The 22,917-nt window shown below is 45.1% G+C and overlaps 1 protein-coding gene across 3 annotated transcripts in view; it reads left to right on the top strand.

Annotated features, from left to right (window-relative positions):
• Nucleotides 1–22,383, top strand: part of LOC143961965 (NACHT, LRR and PYD domains-containing protein 12-like) — a 161,933-nt gene extending 139,550 nt beyond the window's left edge. For all 3 annotated transcript variants that reach the window (XM_077471306.1, XM_077471305.1, XM_077471304.1), the window contains 4 exons: nucleotides 2,874–3,044; nucleotides 8,559–8,957; nucleotides 14,747–14,823; nucleotides 21,018–22,383. In XM_077471306.1, coding sequence (XP_077327432.1) covers nucleotides 2,874–3,044; nucleotides 8,559–8,957; nucleotides 14,747–14,783 — 607 coding nt within the window. In that variant the 3' untranslated portion in view covers nucleotides 14,784–14,823; nucleotides 21,018–22,383. The remainder of the gene's footprint in view (nucleotides 1–2,873; nucleotides 3,045–8,558; nucleotides 8,958–14,746; nucleotides 14,824–21,017) is intronic.
• The last annotated feature ends 534 nt before the right edge of the window (nucleotides 22,384–22,917 follow it).

Below are 22,917 nucleotides of genomic sequence, written 5' to 3'. Positions count from 1 at the left end.
GGGGCCTATAGGTGGCTATTTCGACTGCCGGGGGGAGGGAGGGAGAAGCCTTACCCCACGGGAAACGTGGGACAAGCCAAGTTCCAAAAACCCCTCAGGGCAAAAAGGATGGCAATCACCGGGGGTTTGCAGCATACATCCATAGAGAAGGCAGTGGGGGAGAAAGAAGGAGATTCGGGTGTAGGGCTAGGGTGGGATGAAGAAAATCTCATGAATCTAGGTATCCTCCTGGAGTGCGAGGGTAGTCCCACAGAAAAAGTTCGGTAAATTCCAGGCAGTGCTGGTCATCGTCCGGACTACAGCGGGGCTGGAGAGACTCCCATTAGTGTGGACACCCCACATTCCGGGGGTGAGAAATGATGTCACTGTGTGTCGCGGGGCGACGAGAGGTAACATATGGAAGTCTCGAAAGTCACAGAGGAGCGTGGTGGGTGGCGGCAGAAAATGGACGGCCGAAGCCAGCGTTACAGGGAAGGGGGGGTAGCAGGGCAAGCAAGGAAAGTCTCAGGGGCGGGAGCAGAAGGGAAGTGGGGAGAGGTACTCACACTCAGCGGGGCTCCGACAGCTACTGCTCCTCTCAGTCCCCCAGGGCCCCACCCCGTACCAGCGGGGGTGAGGAACTTCGTTGGCGCAGGTCACGGCGCAACGAGCGGGCGTTAGGAGACATCAGGTCAGGTCGACGATGGCGAGACCTCTGACGAGCGGCTTTCGGCGATGGGTTGAGAGAGACAGGGTGCCAGGGTTCCGTCGGAAAGAAGATTGCGTACCAGTCCGGAAGCTCGATGTGTGGGAGGCTGAGTTGGTCGCATAAGGCCGGAAGATCCTCTTGGGGTGCGGAGGAGGGCAGAGCGCCCTCTGGCGGAGGCAGATAGGCCGAAAGGAAACCTCCAGCGGTATTGAATATTTCTAGAACGTAGGGCCTCCAGCAACGGTCGGAGCACCTTCCTATTCTGGAGAGTGATCTGCGAAAGATCTTGGAAAAGTTTCACCTCTGCCCCATTAAACAAGATACGGCCCTTGATGCGCGCTTTACGAAGGATTTCTTCCTTGAGAGGAAAGTTCACAATCGCGCAGATAATGTCCCTGGGTGGTTCAGAGTCCCTGGGTGGGGGGCGGAGGGCGCGATGAGCTCTTTCCATGTCAATGGGGGAGTCTCCCGGGCGCTCCATGAGGTCATTGAATATGGTACACAGGGTGGATTGAATGGCATCCGGCTCAATGGTTTCGGGGACACCCCGCACCCTGATGTTGTGCCGCCGTCCACGGTTGTCCAGGTCCTCGACATGCCTGTGGAGCTCAAATACCTGGGAGAGCTGGGAGTCATAGGCAGCTTGCACCTGGCGAATGGCCGCGGCGTGGGTCTGGGCGGTCTGTTCCACACTGTCCATGCGGTGGGCCACAGCCAACAAGTCCGCCTTGAGGTCCGCGATTGCCGCGGTCACCGTGCATTTAATATCTTGAGCAACTTTCTCCAGGTCGAAGAGGCTCGGGGGGTGGGCCCCCCGGGGCTGGGCGCGGAAGCACCAGGCATGAGGACCGGTGGGGATCCGTCAGGCGAGGCCGGGGATTGGGCCTGCGGAGGAACGTGGGCCTGGTGTTTCTGTGACTGGAATATTTCCGGGATGTGCCTCCCCTGTAAGGTCCTGGACTCCTTAGGGGTGCGGGAGGTGGACGAGCTCCTGGTAGACCTGTGCATAGCAGGGAAAGGTGGTAGGCTCCCGTATGAGCAGGTAATGTATCCCCGGAACGCGGGAGCTCACCAGTTAGGCATCCATCACGGTCTCCGTCCAGGCCACGCCTCTATTATTTATTTTTTACCCAAGACATGTGGTTGAATACATTTTGGCCTATATGTATCACTAAAATTGAGTTTATTGAATTTTTTTATAACAAAAAATAGAAATATAATTATTTTTCAACATTTTCAGTCTTTTTTCATTTATATTGCAAAAAATAAAAATCCCAGAGGTGATAAAATACCACCAAAATAAAGCTCTATTTGTGGGAAAAAATGGACAAAAATGTAGTTTGTGTACAGCATTGCATGACCGCGCAATTACCAGATAAAGCAGTGCAGTGCCAAATTGTAAAAAGTTCTCTGGTCATTAAGGGGGTAAATCCTTCCGGGGCTGAAATGGTTAACGTAAAAAACCTTCATCCTTTACATCCTCTGTAATAATTCCTGTAACATCCTAGTATATGATCTATATCTATGGAGATGATATCTGATTGGTGGAGACACTAAAAAATGGGGGATGGAAGAATAAAGTGCCTGTAATGTGAAGTGTCCCCCATGTGAATGTAGAATCCCATTGTAAATATGGAATATCCACCAATATAGTACTTGTATCTCTAATATATCCCAGAAGTCTCAGCACTAAAGGTTGGAAATGTATATCCACCCCTCCCCCCTACATTCTCTATAAGGGATCCTATTCCTGCCACAATCCGGTGACCTTCAATGGGAACTCCTGATTGGTGGACTTTAGGAAGGTGATGGAATATTGGGGTCACTGGGGTATCCACCATCAGAAATTCTGCTGTTTTATTTCATAAACCCCCCAGATCCTTTCCTTTATCTATCAATTTCAGAAGCCCCTGTATGAGACACTGTGTGAGTTTCTGCTTAATAATGAGTACATAAGGGGGTGACTAAGCGGTCACAGCGCCCCCTTTTTATACTGTGTAGACATAAGTACTACAACAGCTTCATCTTTATCAGCTTCCCTAATAACAAGATCTTTCCTCTGTATAACATTCTGTATATCCTGATATTCCGCTCTAGTGATGTTATGTTACTTTTCACTAAATGGGAATAATTCCTCATATTCATCTTATAATATAATATCATGTGTCTGGATTTGTCTCTGCAGGTTGGATTGGTACGGTGTGACTTCCTCCGGCTGGGATGATCTCCGATCCATTCTTATCAATAATCGATCCCTCACCACACTGTATTTATCAGGGAATAATCTGGAAGACTCTGGAATGAAACTTCTATGTGAGGGGCTCAGAGATCCTGGCTGTACTCTGCAGGAGCTGGAGTGAGAATTTTCCTATAAATGATATAATATTCTGCAGGATTCTGGTATAAATCTTCTATGTGAGGGATCCAGACATGTCACCTAGATGAAAGTTATACAAATACAGACTTCTGATTGGCCGGTTACACTGGGAGTTCCCATCATAGTCCTCCAGGTCACTCGCTGTTATTGGCTTTCATCCCCTCCCCCCTCCACTGACTATCAGAGATCAGACTTTGGCTGGGGTCACACTGGAGGTCACAGCGGGTCACAGCAGGGGGTCCGGTGCATCTCCATTCACCATTTCAGGTCCAATTTGTCCCCAAATTTTGGGCCTAAAACAGACCAGAAGATGCACAGGGCTCCGTATTCTCTTCATTCAGTGACCAATCAGAGACAGATGGTCCTCAATTAGAATCTGGAAGGACAGAGCGAGCCTCTAGACCAGAAGTGACCCCTAGATGCCAATAAAATGCCCCCATCCTTGTAGATACAAAAGTGTCACCTCACTGAGCCTCAAAGAGAAGTCCTAGTCATTTCATCTACAAGCCCAGCAGGGGACGAGGCCGATACAGGGAGAAGACCCCGAACTGTCTGCCAGACATTGATTTATATCAGAGATCAGAGGAATCTATTTTATCTCTCATACAAAATAAAATATGAGTTGCAGAGAGATGGAAATAATTGCCCCTGATTGTAGACATGTTGGGGTACATGTACATATAACATTGTATGTGTAGTGAGGATAGAATCCAGGAGAAACCCCCAGAATGGTTCTATGGGGTCTGATCACACCAGACAAGCACTGATTGGTCTTGTTGGGATCAGATGCCGGTGCTTCCAATCCTCATCCATCAGAACCATTCATGGCCCATTTAGCTTTGTTTCCTTCAGAACACAGGACTTGTGGGCTGGGCAGGGAACGCCCCCCGGGGTTGATTGGCTGATGGCTAAACTCCACCCACATCCATACATTGAGGATCCTGAGATATGGACGGGGGGATTCCCATGGTGCCGGTCTAACTGGTGAATAGCGGATGTTCCTGACATGTTCCTGTCACAGGATAATCCTCAGAAAAAGTTTATTTCTCTTTTATTCTCACAGCCAGACTGTGTCTGTCCTTTTGTCTTTGTTGTATTTTCTGTCATTCTTTATCTTTCTACATATTTTATACACAAAATAACAGACTAGTGTAGCTCTGCTCTATATTACACAGACAGACAACCTACCTGCAGACAGAGGTAAGTGTTACCACAACCCAAGTGTTACTATACGGCTGTGTAACTATGTAACAAACCACCTAACCACCTGATCCTGATACTTCCAAATAATAATTACACAACAAAACTGATAATACAAAGCAAATACTACATAGAATATATGTCTGCTACTACCACAACCTCAGTGCTGGAACAATGTGCTGCAGAATAATGAATTGCTATTAATACACTTTATACAGAAAACTAACAACTTTATCCCGGTAATTGTAGAAATGGAGTCGGTGAAGATTTCCTCTCAGTAGTGCCACATCCAAAAACTTATTAGAAACAAATAAATACCCCTAAGGGGGACTTTTATGGCACTTGTATATATAAAGCGGTGCTCCGGAGAAATGTTACTTTGTAGATAAATCTCCCCTATAATCCTCATGATTCATGTATTCTAGTAAAGGTTACACTGTAATACAAAGGCCGCTTTCTATTTTTGCAGCATTGATTTCTTACTTCTGTAAGCCCCAGCAGGCCGCCGCCATCTCATGTGCGGGTATCTGAAGCCAGACTGTATCTCTTCCTGTATTCCATGGTTACCCAGCATGCACCTCCAGATCTCGCACATGCTCAGAGCAGCACGAGCTGTGTAATAGGTTGTAGGTCTGGTTTCCATAGCAACAGTGGTGTCAGAGGAAGTTCCTGCCCCTTAGCTATGGAAACCCTCTCCCTCCAGGAAGCAGGAAGTTTATCTACATTTACTACATCTCCTTGCAAAAGGAAATTACTTTATAAAAGATGATAAATGTAAAGGATATCCCTTGTTTCTGTGGAGATGTGTGTGTGCATATATGTATATGTGTATATATATATATATACATATATATATATATATATATGTATATGTGTGTGTGTGTGTGTGTGTATGTATATATATATATATATATATATATATAAACCATCTGCACAGAAAGAGGAATATCATTTAAAACTAGCATTGTTTAAAAAAAAATTACCTTTTGCAGAAGCTGCCCCATCATACTGCCACCATAAAAAATTGCCCCAATCAACATTGCCCCATCAAAATTTCCCCATTATACTGCCACCACCAAAATTGCCCCATTCTATTGCCCCATAAAAACTGCTCAATCATATTGCCTCCGTAAAAAATTTCCCATCACATTGTCCCCATCAAAAATGCCCCCTCCTACTGCCTCATCAAAATTTCCGCCATCATACTGCCACCATCAAAATTGCCCTATCATATTGCCCCATCAAAATTGACCCATTCTATTGCCCCATCAAAACTACCCCCATCAAATTTTCCCCATCAAATTGTCACCATTATATTGCCACCATCAAAACTGCCCAATCAAATTGCCCCATCAAAATTGCCCCATCATATTGCCCCCACAAAAATTGCCCCATCAAAACTGCCTCATCCTATTGCCCCATCAAAACTGCCTCATCCTATTGCCCCATCAAAGGACCCCCATAAAAATGTCCCCATCCTATTTCCCCCATCAAAATTATCCCATTATACTGCTCCCATCAAAATTGCCCCCATCAAAATTGCCATCATCAAAATTGCCCCAACATACTGCTACCATCAAAATTTCCCTATTATACTGCCACCATCAAAATTGCCCTATAATAATGCCACAATCAAAATTGCCCCATAATACTGCCCCCATCAAATTTGCCCCATCGTATTGCCCCATCATACTGCCACAATCAAAATTGCACCATCAAAACTTCCCTATCAAATTGCCCAATCAAAATTGCCCCATTATATTGCCCCCATCAAAATTGCCCCATTATATTTCCCTATCCATATTGTCCCATTATATTGCCCCATCAAAATCGCCCCATAAAACTGCCCCATCATATTGCCCCATCAAAATGGCCCAATTACACTGCCCCATCAAAATGGCCCAATTACACTGCCCCATCATATTGCCCCCATAAAAATTGCCCCATTATACTGCCCCCATCAAAATTGCCCCATTATACTGAACCATCAAAATTGTCCCATCGAAATTTTCCCATCATACTGCCACTATCAAAATTGACCCACATATTACCCCCATCAAAAATGTCCCATTATACTGCCACCACCAAAATTGCCCCATGATTATGCCCTATCAGAACTGCCCCATCCTATTGCCCCCATCAAAGTTACCCCATCCTATTTCCCCATCAAAATGTACCCATCATACTGCCACCATCAAAATTGCCACAATCAAAATTGCCCAATCAAAACTGCCTCATCATATTGCCCCAATATAATTGCCCCATCAAATTGCCCAAATTGCTTAAAATTACCTCTATAGAATTGCCCCATCATACTGACACAATCAAAATTGCCCCATAAAATTTCCCCATTAATTTGCCCCATTATGCTGCCACCATCTAAATTGCCCTACAAAAACTGCCCCATCATACTGCCACAATCAAAATTGCCCCATCCAATTCCCTCCATCAAAATTGCCCCATTATATTGCCACCATCAAAACTGCCTCATCAAATTGTCCCCATCAAAACTATCCCATCCTATTGCCCCCATCAAAATTGCCCCACAAAAACTGCCCCATCAAAATTGCTCCATCAAAACTGCTTCATCAAAATTGCCTCATAAAAACTGCCCATCCTATTGCTGCATTATACTGCCACCATAAAAATTGCTCCATCATATTGCCCCCATCAAAATGATCCCATCCTATTTTCCCCATAAAAACTGACCCATCAAAACTGCCCCATCAAATTGCCTGATGAGGCTACACAGATTGGCACTGGTGGGCACTGATGGGTGGCAGTGATGTGCTAATGGGTACTGATTGGTGGGCACTGTTATAACCACAACCCCAGTGCTGCGATTGGCTGGTGATACCACAACCCCAGTGCTGTGAATACATATTACAAACTAACACATTACTAATGGAAATGATGAATGTAATAAAACAATAACTAGTTACAAGTAATTGATGCCACAACTCCAGTGCTGTAAAATGAATGTATCTAGTTGGATATATAAGAGGAAAGTCCATATATCTGTGATCAATCTTCCTCAATGATGGCGCCCCCTCCAGTGTGTCACTACAAAATGAAGGGTGTTCAGAGTCCTCCACCTCCGTGCTGATGAAATGCCCCCTCAGGTATTGCCCCATATACAATATAGGTGTCATGTGCTTGTCCCTCCTCTGGGGGGCTCAATAGGCCCGGGGGACTTCCCACAAGATCAGCTGTCACAAGATTGGGGTCCCTTTAAGGGATCTGGTCCCTCCTGATTGGCTGGATATAGAACTCCAAACAAAACAAAAATGTCCCCAATAGTGAAGTCCGTTCTTCAAAACAATTGTTTCTTTATTACAATAAATGCACTGACAACCAATAATATGTCAGCATATCCAGCAACCAATTGGGCAGTAGATAATATCACTCACCAGAACCACTTCCTGTTTCAGTTCCAGGCAGGAAATGACATCATCCGGCTCCGCCCGAGGGCCGGCTGTCCAATGATTGGTTGATCTGCTGACATATTATCATTACTTGTCAGTGTGTTTAGTGATCCTCATGGATTTTGCTGCATGGAGACGCATGTGAAGTAGAAATCCCATTATTTCCTATGTGGCCGCTTCCCATCGATGTGCCGCAGTTTAGTGTGAAAGGGAATCTATATGGAGCCAATCACACCTCCAATGTGTGCGTTACCACCTACGCTGCAATGTACCCGCAACAGTGTAACTCCACACTAATGCCCCATACACACGATCGCACATTCCGACAACAAAATCCATGGATTTTTTTTTCCACGGATGTTGGCTCATACACACGGTCACGTCAAGAACGCGGTGAGGTACAAGACGTATGACGAGCCGAGAAAAATGAAGTTCAAAAGCCAGTGCGGCTCTTCTGCTTGAATCTGAGCATGTGTGGAACTTTGTACATCGGAATTGTGTGCACACGATCGGAATTTCCAACAACGGATTTTGTTGTTGGAAAATTGTTAGATCCAGCTCTCAAACTTTGTGTGTCTGAAATTTAGATGGGAAAAATCCAGTGGAGCCCACAAATGGTTGGAATTTCCGACAACATGATCCGATCGCACATTTTCCATCAGAAAGTCCGACCGTGTGTACGGAGCATTAGACTATTCAGGTGGGTGACGACTTACCTCCATTTCACAGGGGAGGTCCTACCAATATTCCATTCAAATGTCCCAACATTTCATTTTCTAAGACCCCACCCACTGATTAGTCATTGGATGTGTCTAATTCTGCCCCTCCCTGGAAGAACATTTCACCTCTTTCCTGCTTCTCCCTCCAGTATTGACTACAGTAATTGGACATTACGGTGCTGTGATGATCTTTCCTCCGTTATCTCCACAAACCGAACTCTGACCTCTCTGAAGATCACATTGGGTGATCCTTATGATGATTATCTTTATTATGATAAAGATTGTCACAGTGATGATTTTGGATATCGTTCTGACGATGATTATGATCATGACGATGATGATGACGATGGTGACGATGATGGTAACGATGGTGACGATGATGGTGATGGTGACGATGATGATGACGATGGTGACGATGATGGTGATGGTGACGATGATGATCATGATGATGATGATGATGGTGACGATGATGAGAAAATGTCGGAGTCAGAAGTGAGACGATGCATTGAGGTCCTCCAGAATGCCGGCTTCTCTGTGAATAGAGGATGGTAAGATCTGTTATATTGGAGGAAACGCACATACTAAGTCTTAGAATGTGAATAGTAAATAGAAGCAAAATGCAAAAAAAAATGAACTTTGTAGACACCAATTATAAAAAGTCACATAATTGTTTATTAAACACATAATAATACAAAAGAACACATTTAAAAACTTTTTTGCAAAAAAAGAAAAACTGACATCTCTCTAAGACAAAATATGCATGACAATAAACATCTTTGTAATCCTGCAAACATGATGTAGTATGCAAGAAAAAAGCGCTCTACATGTTTCACAATTGAAAGCTTCTTCGGGAGCTTATTAATTGTTCTTGGAAATCATATGGTAAAGTACGTCTCAGTAGGGCCCAGGTCCTGATAACATGTTAGGCACAGTAATAAACTGAGATAATATAACCAGTCAGCAACAAAGCCTGACACTATTAGTAGTCGGCACACAAATGTAGAACCAGATTGTCAGTTCAGCAAACAAACATAATTGCATGCTAGCACACCTGACAGGCCGCCCACAACACAAGTGTGAAGCGGCTCATAAGCAGGCGGCATGGTACAAGTAGCATAGATTCATTCAGCACATCTTTAGCAGCTGAGTGTTGAAATAAGCCTGATAGAGAAGTCAGTAAACAAAATCTCACCAGAGAAGGATGCCAACAAAAATGTGAATAGTAAAATGTAGACCACATTGGATGGAGATGAGATGATGGCGGTGAGAGGATGAAAATGAGATGATGGGGGTGAGATGATGGAGGTGAGATGATGGTGATGAGATGATGGAGGTGAGATGATGGAGATGAGATGATGGAGATGAGATGATGGAGGTGAGAGGATGGGGATGAGATGATGGAGATGAGATGATGAAGATGAGATGATGGAGGTGAGATGATGGTGATGAGATGATGGAGGTGAGAGGATGAAGATGAGATGATGGGGGTGAGATGATGGAGGTGAGATGATGGGGATGAGATGATGGAGGTGAGATGATGGGGGTGAGATGATGGAGGTGAGATGATGGGGGTGAGATGATGGGGATGAGATGATGGAGGTGAGATGATGGGGATGAGATGATGGAGGTGAGAGGATGAAGATGAGATGATGGGGGTGAGATGATGGAGGTGGGATGATGGGGATGAGATGATGGAGGTGAGATGATGGGGGTGAGATGATGGGGTTGAGATGATGGAGGTGAGATGATGGAGGTGAGATGATGGAGGTGAGATGATGGAGGTGAGACGATGGGGTGAGATGATGGAGGTGAAATTATGGGGATGAGATGATGGAGGTGAAATGATGGGGATGAGATGATGGGGGTGAGATGATGGAGATGAGATGATGGAGGTGAGAGGATGGTGATGAGATGATGGGGATGAGATGATGAAGATGAGATGATGGAGATGATGGAGGTGAGAGGATGGTGATGAGATGATGGAGGTGAGATGATGGAGATGCGATGATGGTGGTGAGATGATGGTGATGAGATGATGGAGATGAGATGATGGAGGTGAGAGGATGGTGATGAGATGATGGAGGTGAGATGATGGTGATGAGATGATGGAGGTGAGATGATGGAGATGAGATGATGGAGATGAGATGATGGAGGTGAGAGGATGGGGATGAGATGATGGAGATGAGATGATGAAGATGAGATGATGGAGGTGAGATGATGGTGATGAGATGATGGAGGTGAGAGGATGAAGATGAGATGATGGGGGTGAGATGATGGAGGTGAGATGATGGGGATGAGATGATGGAGGTGAGATGATGGGGGTGAGATGATGGAGGTGAGATGATGGGGGTGAGATGATGGGGATGAGATGATGGAGGTGAGATGATGGGGATGAGATGATGGAGGTGAGAGGATGAAGATGAGATGATGGGGGTGAGATGATGGAGGTGGGATGATGGGGATGAGATGATGGAGGTGAGATGATGGGGGTGAGATGATGGGGTTGAGATGATGGAGGTGAGATGATGGAGGTGAGATGATGGAGGTGAGATGATGGAGGTGAGACGATGGGGTGAGATGATGGAGGTGAAATTATGGGGATGAGATGATGGAGGTGAAATGATGGGGATGAGATGATGGGGGTGAGATGATGGAGATGAGATGATGGAGGTGAGAGGATGGTGATGAGATGATGGAGATGAGATGATGAAGATGAGATGATGGAGGTGAGAGGATGGTGATGAGATGATGGAGGTGAGATGATGGAGATGCGATGATGGTGGTGAGATGATGGTGATGAGATGATGGAGATGAGATGATGGAGGTGAGAGGATGGTGATGAGATGATGGAGGTGAGATGATGGTGATGAGATGATGGAGGTGAGATGATGGAGATGAGATGATGAAGATGAGATGATGAAGGTGAGAGGATGGGGATGAGATGATGGAGATGAGATGATGGAGATGAGATGATGGAGGTGAGATGATGGTGATGAGATGATGGAGGTGAGATGATGGAGGTGAGAGGATGGTGATGAGATGATGGAGGTGAGAGGATGGTGATGAGATGATGGAGGTGAGATGATGGAGGTGAAATGATGGGGATGAGATGATGGAGGTGAGATGATAGAGATGAGATGATGGTGATGAGATGATGGTGATGAGATGATGGAGATGAGATGATGGAGGTGAGAGGATGGTGATGAGATGATGGAGGTGAGATGATGGAGATGAGATGATGAAGATGAGATGATGGAGGTGAGAGGATGGTGATGCGATGATGGTGGTGAGATGATGGTGATGAGATGATAGAGATGAGATGATGGAGGTGAGAGGATGGTGATGAGATGATGGAGGTGAGATGATGGAGATGCGATGATGGTGATGAGATGATAGAGATGAGATGATGGAGGTGAGAGGATGGTGATGAGATGATGGAGGTGAGATGATGGTGATGAGATGATGGAGGTGAGATGATGGAGATGAGATGATGAAGATGAGATGATGAAGGTGAGAGGATGGGGATGAGATGATGGAGATGAGATGATGGAGATGAGATGATGGAGGTGAGATGATGGAGGTGAGATGATGGAGGTGAGAGGATGGTGATGAGATGATGGAGGTGAGAGGATGGTGATGAGATGATGGAGGTGAGATGATGGAGGTGAAATGATGGGGATGAGATGATGGAGGTGAAATGATGGGGATGAGATGATGGAGGTGAGATGATAGAGATGAGATGATGGAGGTGAGAGGATGGTGATGCGATGATGGTGGTGAGATGATGGTGATGAGATGATAGAGATGAGATGATGGAGGGGAGAGGATGGTGATGAGATGATGGAGGTGAGATGATGGAGATGCGATGATGGTGGTGAGATGATGGTGATGAGATGATAGAGATGAGATGATGGAGGTGAGAGGATGGTGATGAGATGATGGAGGTGAGATGATGGTGATGAGATGATGGAGGTGAGATGATGGAGATGAGATAATGAAGATGAGATGATGAAGGTGAGAGGATGGGGATGAGATGATGGAGATGAGATGATGGAGATGAGATGATGGAGGTGAGATGATGGAGGTGAGATGATGGAGGTGAGAGGATGGTGATGAGATGATGGAGGTGAGAGGATGGTGATGAGATGATGGAGGTGAGATGATGGAGGTGAAATGATGGGGATGAGATGATGGAGGTGAAATGATGGGGATGAGATGATGGGAGGTGAGATGATAGAGATGAGATGATGGAGGTGAAAGGATGGTGATGAGATGACATCTATCTTATACATTCAAGAGATGATGGAGGGTGAGAGGATGGTGATGAGATTATGGAGGTGAGATGATGGAGATGAGATGAGGAGAGATAGGTAGAGGGAGAGGGTGAGAGGATGGTGATGATGGATGATGGAGTGAGAGGATGGTGATGAGATGATGGAGGTGAGATGATGGAGGTGAGATGATGGAGACGAGATGATGGAGGTGAGATGATGGAGATGAGATGATGGGGGTGAGATGATGGAGATGAGATGACGGAGGTGGGGCATTGTTGAGAGGTCTTCTGACACCGGGGCTGCTCTGTAATGAAAATTTTAAATAGAAGTGCAGCGCTAATAATACAAACAATATTAATAAATTGCATTGTATAAAATTGTGAATCAGTGAAAAAGTGATAAAAAGAAAACTAAGGCAGCGTTCCAATCACAATAAAGTCCATATGGGTCTATGCAGCGTATTAAACTGGTGAAGATAAGTTGCAATCATGTCTCCCCGGGATCTGATTGATATGGGAAACAACAGCTAATGTTTCTGAGTCAACTTGGAAATATAAAAGAAAAGACCTTTCATAGAACCTGGGGCGTGACGTCATCACGTTTTTTCCTTCCCAGGCGGTGGAGTGACGATTTGTATTGGAAGTAAAGAGAAGTAAATGGAAACTCTGCAGCCTCCCTTTCTGTATCTGATTGCTGCTCCCGACACACTATTATCATTCTTGTCAGTGCAATTTATACATTTATTACATCTTTATGAATATACACACTGCACTATGAAAGGTTTTTTCTTTCATATTTCCGAGTTGATTCAGAAATAATAGTTGCTGTTTGGGATATCAGTCAGGTTCTGGGGAGACCAATCATTCCCGAGCTTGGTGACACCGTCCTGCCAGTCACCGCCTTCTGGTAAGCAGGCTACCTCACTTCTTGGGTGTCGATCTGACCGCACTACAATTTGTACGAAGATTTATGTCACGTTCTTCTACCTGCAACTTATCTCCACCGGTTTAATACGCTGCATAGACCCACATGGACTTCATTGTGATGGGGACTCTGCCTTAGTTTTCTTTTTTATAAATTTTTCACTGATTCACAATTTTTTATATAAGTAAGTAATTAGAATTTTTTGTTTCAATATTCTACATAGAACCACATGGACTTTATTGTGATTGGGACTTTGCCTTAGTTTTTCTTCTTATCACAATTTTTTCACTGATCCACAATTTTATACAATGCAATTTATTAATATTGTTTGTATTATTAGCGCTGCACTTCTATTTTAATTTTACTTTGCAGTTTTGTGTACTGAACTCATAGGTGCTGGCTGCTTCAGTTCATAGATTTACATATTCATGTGGGTGAGATGATGGAGGTGAGATGGTGGGGATGAGAGGATGGGGGGAGATGATGGGGGGGAGATGATGGAGGTGAGATGATGGAGATGAGATGATGGGGGTGAGATGATGGGGGATGAGATGATGGGGAATGAGATGGTGGAGGTGAGATGATGGGAGTGAGATGATGGAGGTGAGATGATGGAGGTGAGATGATGGGGGTGAGATGATGGGGGTGAGATGATGGGGGTGAGATGATGGGGATGAGATGATGGAGGTGAGATGATGGGGTTGAGATGATGGGGGTGAGATGATGGAGGTGAGATGATGGGGAATGAGATGGTGGAGGTGAGATGATGGGGGTGAGATGATGGGGGTGAGATGATGGGGAATGAGATGGTGGAGGTGAGATGATGGGGGTGAGATGTTGGGGGTGAGATGATGGAGGTGGGACGTTGTTGGGAGGTCTTCTGACACCCGGGCTGCTCTGTAATGAAAATGGAAGGACGGATGACAAACATTCTATACAGCCTGTACACATGACAGCCCAGCACACCCGGCATACAGTCTGCTATCCCAATGGTTGGATGGAGATGAGTGTGTGGCCCCTGCCATGGTGAGGGCCCCTCACTTTTCCATATTTTCTTACAGAACTCAGTATGAGCCCCTCCCCCTTCCATCATCACGACATTTCCTCCTCTAACACTCTCATTTTATTCTTCTATGAAGGGATTGGGGAGGCTGGAAATTATCTATAGAGAGATGAAGATAAGAAGATGGTGTGCGGGAGCCCCTCCCCCTCTCAGGTAATACACGGATCCTGATATGAAGAGAATGTCTGGAATGGATGATATCAGAGTAAAGTCACATCAACTCTCAGCTTTTATTTTCTCTTTCTGCTCCTTAAATATAGAATTCCAGTAATAGTAATCTTTGTCTTTTTTTCCTCTTCTAAATGGCATAATTTCTGCTCAGTATTGCCCACTTCCTGTGTTGTTGTGTGACCGGTGCCCCCTTCACAGCACTGATCTGATGGGGGCACCCGCGCATGCGCGCTCCCAACTATTGTACTACAAGCCTGCGGTGACACACTGGCTGCACCGCCCATCAGATCACTGCTACAACTCCGCCTCCATTGTCATCTGATTGGAGCCCCGCCTCTATGAGTGACAGCGGCCCCCGCACTTTCAGAGCTGCATGTGGATTGCCTCCTGGATGATGTTCTGTGACAACGGCACAAGGACCAAACATTACAACAAACTTTATTCATACAAGACACTGTCCTGTTGTGTTAAAGTTTACTGACAATACATTTTACGGACTCAATTTTCATTGGAAAAAAAGGGTTTAATTTAACCATCACCCCCCAATCATTCTGTCACCCCCCCCAGGAAGTTTCTGTGTCACCCCAGAAAGATTCTGTATAACCCCCCCCAGGAAGATTCTGTGTAACCCCCTGGAAGATTCTGTGTCACCCCCTCCCAGTTTATTGTGTGTTACCACTACCAGGGCATTGCGTGTCACCCATCCCACTGCAGAGCATTACATGTCACCCATCCTCATAGGCATGCACAGGGGGTGTGCCTGGGCACACTCTAATCACACTTTGCAGTGCCGATTCCCCCTACTGCCTGGGCTTCTCCCCGTATTGTGCTGCCCCATCCCAATGCAAAGTATGACATGTCACTCATCCCATTGCAGAGTATGACGTGTCACTCATCCCATTGCAGAGTATGGCGTGTCACCCATCCCACTGCAGCGCATTACGTGTCACCCATCCCACTGCAGAGCATTACGGGTCACCCATCCCACTGCGGCGCATTACGGGTCACCCATCCCACTGCAGAGCATTACGTGTCACCCATCCCACTGCAGAGCATTACGGGTCACCCATCCCACTGCAGCGTATTTTGTGTCACCCATCCCACTGCAGAGCTTTACGTGTCACCCATCCCACTGCAGAGCTTTACATGTCACCCATCCCACTGCAGAGCTTTACGTGTCACCCATCCCACTGCAGAGCTTTACGTGTCACCCATCCCACTGCAGAGCATTACGTGTCACCCATCCCACTGCAGAGCATTACGGGTCACCCATCCCACTGCAGCGTATTTTGTGTCACCCATCCCACTGCAGAGCTTTACGTGTCACCCATCCCACTGCAGAGCTTTACATGTCACCCATCCCACTGCAGAGCTTTACGTGTCACCCATCCCACTGCAGAGCTTTACGTGTCACCCATCCCACTGCAGAGCTTTACGTGTCACCCATCCCACTGCAGAGTATTACATGTAGTCACTAGTGATGGGCCAAACACCCTCTTGTTTGGGTCATGGCAGAACTTTCAAACATCACAAAAGTTTGGACCTGAATGGCAAACCCCATTGTAGTTTATGGGACCCGAACTGGAAAAATCAAAAGTCCACATTTTGAAGGCTTATATGCAAGTAATTGGCCATAAAGATTGTATGGGGCCCGGGTACTGCCCTGGGGGACATCAATGAAAAACATTTTTTAAAAACAATCTTCTTTAACCACTTCCGGACTGCCACACGCCAATATAAGTCCTCACTTTGAAGAGGGATATCATTGTTATGCAGCAGCTAGCTGAATGTGATGGAAATTCAGCCGTACAAATCTGAATGTCTGTATTTGCATGGCCCTGACATTGCATGTGATTTGCACAGATGTCGCACAGCGCACTGAGCGCAGCACTGTGTAAACCCGGCCTAAATCACAGAGCACACAATCATTCTGTATATTACAATGAGCTGTGTATGTAGGAGCCAGCAGCATGACTCCTGAATCTATGAATGACTCCTTCTAGAGAGCTCACAATGAGTCTCTATGGAATCACAAGCAAATAATAACTGATGACGGACTCAACTTCCCAGTAATAAAGTTTCAAAATCTTGTTTTTAAATTTGAACTTAAAATCGGAGCAGATAATAATGTTTTTCAATGTTCAGGTCAGGATCCATGTATCCTTTATTTTTTCATGTTTTTGGTGTGCAGAACGAGGTATAATTTGTATTTTTGGTTATGATAATATTTTTGTATAATTCAAGGTATCTGTTTTTAATTTTTTTGCTGTATTGCAGAGTTTATAGAATAGTTCTTGCAGCAAAATAAAGTTACTTAACATCAAATATGCTGACTGTACTGACTGAGGGTATCACAGGACTGAAGTTATGATCCTTAATCTTAGCTTGGAGGAAATGAGTTGTGAGTCCATTCAGTGATTCAAATCATTTCACTGAACTGATCCAAATGATTCAAATCACTAAAATGAATCCCTCTGCCCAAGTCTAAATCCTACAGAGGCAATACCTGGGTGGATATTTATATTCCTTCTTGGTCCCCGTTCTTAAGCAACTTCCGGGTCACATTACTTCCGGTTTCAGACATCCGCCCACTTGGAATGCACAGCGCCAATGAAGCACTTCTGCTTTGCGTAATTTCTGAAACTCTGCCAGCCCCAATCCTCTCCCCGGTCATTGGCACAGCCCTGCCTCCCCCTTGCTGATAGCTATCAGCTGGAAGCAATTTAGCCGCCACCCACATTCCATCTGGGATACTTGGAAACCTGGAAGATGGATTCGGAGGAGGTACACGCCACGGCTGTGATGTGAGACTCATCTGGCATGTCAATGGTAAGATGAGCCCTCTCCCGTCCCTCCGGATCCTACAGAATCCACTTGGATCCTTGATCCAGGTGATGTGAGTAGCCTCAGGGATCTCTCCTTCCTCCTCCCCTGGTAATTACAACAGACTCCCCTACATATATATATTTATACACCATAACTCATGAAGGTCTCCATTCAGTGGTCTAATTACATGTGGAAACACTGGAAGGAGACTTACACACACAGGGAACCAGGTGAGAACCCCCATGCTGGGACAAATTGTACTATGACATCACTATTTGATCTAATAGACCCCCATTTTATGCAATTACTGTTGGGTAGGTTCTTCTATGGTTTTCCCTTATAATGCCATCCATTGGAATTAAGACTGAAACTCAAGGGTGGCTTGGCTTATACCCACAGTCATTAAACCTATCTTCTTTTACAAATATATATATATATTTTTGAACTTCTCAGATCATACACTGGCTTCCCTATTAGTGTAAGGTTCCTTCCCTTTTTTGCTTTCACTTTTATTTTTTTGCCATTCCTAACATTAATCATATGACCACCATTACATAGAAGTCTGTTCTTCCCCGGTGAGGATGCAGAGGTCATACCCACGGGCACATCAGGCTCCCTCCCCATTGGACTAACTGCAGTATTGACATTACTCAGGTGAAATAACAATATACTAATATAACCTTGCACCACAGGTTTTAATTGATCTATTTGTCCCTCTGCTCCTTTCTTGGTTCTGGCACATGGTTGGAAATCCAAAGTAATCTATGCAAAAATATACAATCTAATATATCCTATATAACAATTGCATACATGTATTAGCTTGCCTATCCCTATACATTGGCTAGTCTATAAGAGTCTGATCAGCACAATAATATAACAAACACATCTGCTTAGTAAGCAATGTTACATTTATTTCCCAAGAAAATAAGAATATACTAAACAGCAGAATTAGGAAACTAACATACAAGTATTAAAATATTTTACAATATTACAAAGCTTACAATCAGAACACAATACAAGAATATACTTATCACATCCTCTAGAAAAGACTCTTTAGCTGGTCTTCAGATGTTGAAAGAGAGAGCTCTCAGTTTGAAACAGCCCTTTTTACAATCACACCTCATCCAAACCCCTCCCATTGCCAGCCCAATTCCATTTTGGACAAATCAGAATATCCCTGGGGCGTTCCTCAACAGGTTATATTACTAACCGTCCTGGGATATTGTCCACTAGGGGGCAGTGTTTGTATATGAATCACCACTGTCTGACCTGAGTCAAATCTTCATAGATATCTGGGTCTTTGATCTTCTGTATCTCAGCTCATCAATTATCTCTGCCAGTCATGCTCTCTTTGAAGCTCGCTTGCAGAGCAGTTAATCAGGAATTCTCATAGACAGATCAGAGTCAGAATTGTCATGCACAGTTAGAGGCTTAATTGCTTGTAAACTCAACTTGGGGGGGGGGGGGGAATCCTGTCCTCCAGGGAGTGAGAATATCTTCATCCTTTCAAAAACCATGGATGCCTGTCAGATTTTGGGAATAAAAACAGATGATATGTAGAAAATCCAGAAATATGACATTGGACTATGTCTACCAACAACATCAAATAAATAAATGGAATTCAACTTTAATCTGTTCTATATTGTACTGTAATGTCATTTAACTGCTTAAGCCCCGGACCATTTGGCTGGCCAAAGACCAGAGCACTTTTTGTGATTCGGCACTGTGTCGCTTTAACCAACAATTGCGCAGTCGTGCGATGTGGCTCCTAAACAAAATTGACGTCCTTTTTTCCCCATAAATAGAGCTTTCGTTTTGGTGGTATTTGATCACCTTATAGTGTCTACAAACTAGGGGATAGTTTATGGCATTTTTAATAATAATTGTTTTTTTTACTAGTAATGATGATGATCAGCAATTTTTATTGTGACTGTGACATTATGGCGGACACATCGGACACTTTTGACACATTTTTGGGACCATTGGCATTAATACAGCAACCAGTGCGATTAAAATTAACACAAGGGGCAGTGAAGGGGTTAATGTGTGTCCTAGTTTGTGTTCTAACTGAAGGGGGATTGGACTGTGCAGGAAAAACTCTGTATTAGCAATCTGTCAGTTTCTCCCCTCAGAGAAACGAAAACTGTGTGTTTACACACACCGTTCTGGTTTCTCCATGTGTCCTGAGTGATTTCGGGAGCCTGGGGGTGATCGAGACCGCCATGCGCTCGCATCGGCTCAGGGAGCGAGCAGGGGCCCCCTAGTGGCCGTTTATGTTACTAATGTAACATAACAGCGATTAGTGCAGCCGAGCCACGTTGCCGCAGTACAACTGCGGCGGCTGGTTGGCAAGCGGTTAAGTAGTTATGAATGTTTTATACATTTCTTAAATTTTCTGCTTCTATATTGATTAAAATATTTATCTATATTTATTTATAACCTTGTTAATATATTTGTTACAAGGTACATACAAAATCCCACTCCACCTTACCTTAGTTATTGATTTTTGCATGTATAGAACATACTGCAGCAAAACTGACATTTATAAACAAAAAATCACATTTAAATTGTTCTTTCCTGCAAGCTTTCTTTCATGGGTGTCCGCAGGTAGGGGCAAGGGGGGTCAAGTGCCCCCCTTGGAATTGATGATCAGATCTTAAATTCAGCACAGTTGCGTCGCTATCAGGGCTTCCTGCCCGCTCCTTTCCTTCCCTATGGGCCATAACTGTACATGTTTGCAAAGATTGGCAGCCCCATTTTCCACAGGGAGGAGGCTACAGCTCGATCGAGAGAGATTGAGAGACTGCAGCCTGGAAAAAAAGCTGAGGGAGAGAGTGCTACAGGACAAAGAATGAGGAGTGTGTAGGGCGGAAGCCAGAGAGACCAAGGTACAGACATACTACACTACTGACCAGAGTCGCCCCCGGGGGGCCCAGAGTGATCAATCATCCAGCCAGAGGGATCACTGCTGTAGTTTAGCTGGGTCTGGTAAGAGGGCCTGTTGGTCATTATACATTACTTATCCTAGGGACTGTACGAAGTCTGAAGTCTCTGACCATGATAATGTGATAATGACATTGTTGGAAAGGGGCGGTAAATGCATGACCCTAAAATGATTCCCCCCCTGAAAATGTTCTGCGGACGCCCATGCTTTCTTTATTTTATAAATAATGGCTGGGGGGCCGGTCTGTATGATGAGGCCACAATGTAGTGCACTGGGAACAAGAAAAAATGTAAAGTAAAATGGAATGATATACACATCACATTCACATATATATGTATTGATGAAACATTTCATGGAATGTATACAATGTAATATCTCAGTGTAATTGTACAATTATCTCTTGTAGATGGACAGAGATTTGTCTGGTGATTGTGTCCCGGTGTTGGGTCTGCTGGACCTCTCCCATGTATAGAGGATGTCCTCACCAACACCTCGGATTTCTCTGCAACCCTCTAAAGGAAAGTCTTCTACTCTTCATGGATATAATGGTCACCTCTCATTGTGAATTCCCTCTTCTCCCCTCCGTAGGATTCCACACTTTCCAATATTATAAATACTTACTATGATGATGATGAGGATCCGACTCATTATTAGGACTCATTTTATGGCGGGAAAAAAGTTTATCATTGATAGAAGCTGACTGGAACAATCATTAATACAGAGAAAGAGATTGCATCTTCTTCTTACTGCTGTCCTACTACTCTCCATCCTCCATACTCCTCTCCATCCTCCATACTGCTCTCCATCCTCCATTCTCCTCTCCATCCTCCATACTGCTCTCCATCCTACATACTCCTCTCTAATCTCCTCTCCATCCTCCATACTACTCTCCATACTCCTCTCCATCCTCCATACTCATCTCCATCCTCCATACTGCTCTCCATCCTCCTCTCCATCCACCATACGCCTCCTCTCCATCCTCCATACTGCTCTCCATCCTCCATACTGCTCTCCATCCTCCATACTGCTCTCCATCCTCCTCCCTATCCTCCATACTCCTCCCCATCCTCCATACTACTCTCCATCCTCCTCTCCATCCTCCATACTGCTCTCCATCCTCCATACTGCTCTCCATACTCCTCCCCATCCTCCATACTGCTCTCCACCCTCTATACTGCTCTGCATACTCCTCTCCATCCTCCATACTACTCTCTATACTCCTCTCCATACTGCTCTCCATCCTCCATACTCCTCTTCCTGCACTCTCCTATTATTGCATTTTCTCTCTTTTTCCTATATTCTCTCATCTCCTTGGATGTAATAAAGTGATGCGGCTCTATGTAACATATACGGCATTCCCGGCACCCAGTGTCTCTCTCTGCAATGTCTTTCTCCATGTTGCTGACATTATCTTGTATAAGAACAGAACCCGATCCATCAGCAATCCCAAGGAGAGACGGAGATCTCATAGCCGGCTCTCTGCTGCCTTATATCAGAGTTTTTCTTCCACAACCAGAACTTTATCCCCCTGAATGACAAGCTTAGCCAAGTCATCCCATTTCTAGAAGTTCATCTTTACTTCTGCCAACTCCCCCATCTCTGCTCTGCATGACTCTCTGCCAACACGGCTCCTAAGATTCCATTGTGCCGAGCCCGTTCAGCCGCTTCGCCTTTCACTGACAACTTGCTGCAATTTTTATTGTATCCTCTAAATGGATTTATCCACCGATTGTTCTGATTACATTTCATGTCTGATATATTGTATATGAGGATCATGTATATATTCCCCGAAGGATTTCATGTCATGGGATCATCACCCAAAGGGATCGTTATTCCGATTTGATTTATGGACTACCATATTTCTCATCTAGTTTTATTATATTTTTTCTCCTCTCCCTTCCTCCTCTCCTCCCCTCTCTCTCCTCTCCCTTCCCCCTCTCTCACCTCTCCCTTCTCTCACCTCTCCCTTCCCCCTCTCTTCTCTGCCCTCTCCCTTCTCTCACCTATCCCTTCATTCCCTCCCTCTCTTCTCTCCTTTCCCTCCCTCCTCTCCCTTCCCCCTCTCACCTCTAATTTTGCCCTCCTCCCTTCTACCTCTCACCTCTCCCTTCCCCCTCTCTCCTCTCTCTTCCCCCTCTCTCCTCTTCCCCCTCTCCCTTCTCTCACCTCTCCCTTCCCCCTCTCACACCTCTCCCTTCCCCCTCTCACCTCTCCCTTCCCCCTTTCACACCTCTCCCTTCCCCCTCTCACACCTCTCCCTTTCTCCTCTCTCACCTCTCCCTTTCCCCCCTCTCTCCTCTCCCTTC

This window comes from Lithobates pipiens, unplaced genomic scaffold, assembly GCF_037356315.1.
Source record: "Lithobates pipiens isolate NorthernLeopardFrog02 unplaced genomic scaffold, aLitPip1_a1.2 Scaffold_8, whole genome shotgun sequence".
Classification (NCBI taxonomy): domain Eukaryota; kingdom Metazoa; phylum Chordata; class Amphibia; order Anura; family Ranidae; genus Lithobates; species Lithobates pipiens.
This window is presented reverse-complemented; position numbering and strand designations above follow the sequence as displayed.